Consider the following 3,964-nt stretch of genomic DNA (forward strand, 5'->3'; position numbering starts at 1 on the left):
AGCTCACTGGATAAAGTAATATATGAAGCAAATTCAATGCAAACATGTACAACTGATTTTGGTGAGGTGGGGGAAGGAACTCTTAAGTTGTAGAAGTTTATGAAAGAAACATAATAATTTCAGCTGACATACACTAAAAACACCTATGGGCCAGGCACACCTGAAAGCACCTTACATGTATTAGCTCATGTAATCCTCACAATTCTATACAGGTAATCTCCTATTCCCATTTTACAGATGGAGAAACTGAGGCAGGCTGCAGAGTCAGGATTCAACCTTGGCTGGCTCCAGAGGCTGTGCTCTCATCACTCACAAACTACCTCTCCAAAGTGAATGTAATTCGACCATCAAGAACCTCTTTAAAGACAGAATACCTCATGTGACTTGTGCCAAACTTTGGTCTGCGGCGTAGATATTCAGAAACATACCATACGGTGAATCGAATTGTGTTGTTCCCTAGAAACAGGGAAAGGTCCTCTGTCATTTGGTCCTGACTTTTCTTGTTGGCCACCATCACCATAATGTAATCAGGAAGTTCTTCATCTATTTAAAAGGAAAAGTATGTCAAAACTTTTCTTATGTTTTCCTCAATATTTTCTTCTACTTAAAGTTGATGTGCTTGAAAATGTAGATGTAGCCCTAAGAATTAGTATCTCAGTTCTGTTGGAATTATGCTGGACAAGAAAGTTCAGCTTTAATTTTTTTTTTCTCTTCATTTCAGAGGTATTTCAATTATTGGAAGAATGGGAATTAGGAATAATTGATGAATACTTACAAAACTAGACCTCTGAATTACAAAATCAAACTTGAGAGTGCATTTACTTCCTTGAATCTTTTTAATAATGCTCATGATTTCAGACAAGCTTCCAGAAAATACATGGCCATTCCTCAAGAATAACTGAGTATTTAGTTCTCCTTTATTTATAATGTTTCAAAATAATACTCATTTCTCAAGAGAACATCTTTATTCTGGGTCAAGGCAGATTTTAATTACTCAGGGTAACAAACTTGCAGCAACAGCAAATAAACTGAAATCACCCAAAAACTCTACATCATTTAAAATATTTGATTTTAAGATTGGTTAAATAAAGTCAATTCAATTCACTGTTTTATCCTCACAGTGGTCACTCCACACAGTGCTTAGGATGATGAGGTCTAGGGCCAAAAAAAAAACAAAAACAAAGGCCAAAAATCTACCTCAATAAAAAGAAAAAAGAAAGTATTTTTAAAAAGAAAAAATAAAACAAAAAGAAGATAAGGAAGCAAAAGTCATTATCAGGAACTCAAATCTCTACCCCAAAAAACTCCTTTAGACTTCTTTAATACCTTAAGTACTCTTAATAGTCTATGTAGGCAAAAAAGTTCATTTTAGAAGTACTATCAGATATTTGTTTTGTTTCAAAGAAAAATATAAAAAATCCAATTCAAGAAAAGCACACATATATTGAGAAAGCCCAATCTACAAAAGAGAGAAATAAGAATATTTGAAGGAAGCATGCAATATCAAGTAAGGATAAGTAGCCAGCCATTCATTGTTCTCTTTGTAGAGTACTGAAAGGCTCTCACTGCTTTCTAGCAATTATAGTAAATTTGTTTGGTAGTTTCTTTATGTGTGATCTACTATAGGCCACCAACAGTAACTCAAAAAAGGTCAACAGATAAAAAAGTTGAAATACTTTGGTAGTCTCAACAGCTTCTCTCTCATAACGTCAATGATGTGAACAAATAGACGGTGCTTTCTGTCATTATATACTAGTTTGCATTTTCTAAAACTTTTTATGAGATGAGTGGTTGCCTGGGCACAGGGTGGGGGCAGGGAAAGGTAAGGGATGAGATACAAAAGAGCCTCTGGAAATTTTGGGGGGTGATGAATATATTATCTTGATTGTGGTGATGGTTTCCTGGGTGTATACATATCAAGATATACCAAACTGTAGACTTTAAATATGTGCAATTGAATGTATGCCAATTATTTCTCAACAAAGCTGTTAGAAACTCATTTGTTGTTTTCTCAGAAGACATACAACGGGAAATAAGAATCTAGTGAAAAATTAATGTGGTCACGATATATTTACCAGAATTCTGATAGAATTCTCAAGTTCATTTGAAATCAGCATACTGAAAAAAACACAGTAAATATTATGAACGTTGCTAGAAGCTCATACTTCTAGAAAGTGAATGAAAAACAGCTCTAAAATTTTAATTGCTCTCACGAAGTGCTCCATTTTAAACTAACGTGCAAAGGAGACTTTATCACCTCTTTTCAAAAAAGGGGTTGTTTACCTTTGTATCCCACCCAAAGCCCTGAAAATAAATTTTCAAGTATTTATTGGAGGATTGTTTACATAACCTTAAAGGGTTCCAGGACTCTTTCTACCATAAAGAAAGAGGCTAGAAAGTCATCCATTTCAGAAAGACAGTGATGTTCTGTGGTCCGCAACTCCCAGTCCGTGGCCCGTTACCAGTCCCTGGCCTGTTAGGAAACAGGCTGTGCACCACAACCCCCAACAAGACAGCCCACCTCCATCCCCAGTCCATGGAAAAATTGTCTTCCATGAAACTGGCCCCTGGTGCCAAAGGTTGGGGACAGCTGATGTATATAAACAATCAGGTAGCTAATCACAAACATCGATAAATAATGCATACTATTTTCTTTCCAATAGAGTCTATTTTCTACTGGGTTTTTTTGTTTGTTTTTCAGGGTCTTGCTGTGACCCAGGCTGGAATACAGTGGCATCATTATAGCTCACTGCAACCTTGAACTCCTGGGCTCAAGCAATCCTTTTGTTCCAGCCTCCTGAGTAGCTGGGACTATAGGCATGCACCACCAATGCCTGGCTAATTTTTCTTCTTCTCCTCCTGTTTTTTTTTTTTTTTTTTTTTAGATGGGGGGGGGGGGGGGGGGGGGCAGTGTCTCACTATGTTGCCAAGGCTGGTCTTGAACTCCTGGCCCCAAGTGATTCTCCCACCTAGGCCTCCCAAAGTGCTGGGATTACAAGCGTGAGTCAGTGCACCTGGCCTCAAATAGAGTCTAATGGTGGCCCCTATTTACCCACTTACCCAATCAACATTTATGAAACATCAGGCTGTCTCTCAGGTTACTAGGACACAGCAAACAAGAAGTTTCTGTCAGTAACAAACTTTCAGTTAAGTAGCAGACAAATGAGTAGAGAAGCTGTACCAATGTATAAACTTCTGAGACAGATTTCAACAGTTCTAGAGGAGCAAACAGAAGTAACTCCTACCCATTCCTTAGCTCACCAAGTTTCTACTATGGAATTCACATAAAAGAAACACCAAGGACCCAGAAGACCTGAGTTGTTTGATCTTAAATCTGCTACTGACCAGCTCTATGCAGCCCTCTTAAGAATCCATTAAGAAAGTTCTCACAGGTCCTCTGTGATTTCTCTTTTTAAGCCAAAACAAATTCCTGGCTCACAGCTGGCATCTATTAAAGGTTGAAAGAATAAATGAATAAATCAATCCTGGGTCAGCTTCATCTTCTCAGGGAGCCTCAATTTTCTCATCTGTAAAGTCTCATAACAATCTTGACAACAAATCATTTAAGAAACGTGCCCAGTAAGTGCTAAGTACTCCATAAACTAGCGATTCTCAAACTGGCCTTAGGCCCCCCCCTCTGGTTTACCTACTATACTTACTGTATTCAAATTTTTAAAACTGAAAATTTTTAAAGTATTTATTCATTTTAAAATAATAAATAATGCATCTGTCACATGCTAACAAATCCAATATTAACATAACAAATTATTTTTACTAAAATAACAAAATTTTCAAAACAATTTAGTGCAAAGACTGGCCTTATTTTATATTTTCATACATCGCTTTAATATCTCGTTTAAAAGACAGCTGGGGCCCGGCACAGTGGCTCACACCTGTATTCCCAACACTTTGGGAGGCCGAGGTGGGAGGATCACTTGAGCTCAGGAGTTTGAGAAAAGCCTGA

At 37.4% G+C, this 3,964-nt stretch overlaps 1 protein-coding gene across 1 annotated transcript in view; it reads right to left on the reverse strand.

Annotated features, from left to right (window-relative positions):
- ZC3H14 (zinc finger CCCH-type containing 14) overlaps window positions 1-3,964 on the reverse strand; it is a 59,891-nt gene that overhangs the window by 52,834 nt on the left and 3,093 nt on the right. Inside the window, exon 3 of the mRNA XM_012640399.1 lies at window positions 321-543. Within this exon, the coding sequence (XP_012495853.1) occupies window positions 321-543 (223 nt within the window). The remainder of the gene's footprint in view (window positions 1-320; window positions 544-3,964) is intronic.

This window comes from Propithecus coquereli, unplaced genomic scaffold, assembly GCF_000956105.1.
Source record: "Propithecus coquereli isolate 6110/MARCELLA unplaced genomic scaffold, Pcoq_1.0 Scaffold152, whole genome shotgun sequence".
NCBI classification, from domain to species: domain Eukaryota; kingdom Metazoa; phylum Chordata; class Mammalia; order Primates; family Indriidae; genus Propithecus; species Propithecus coquereli.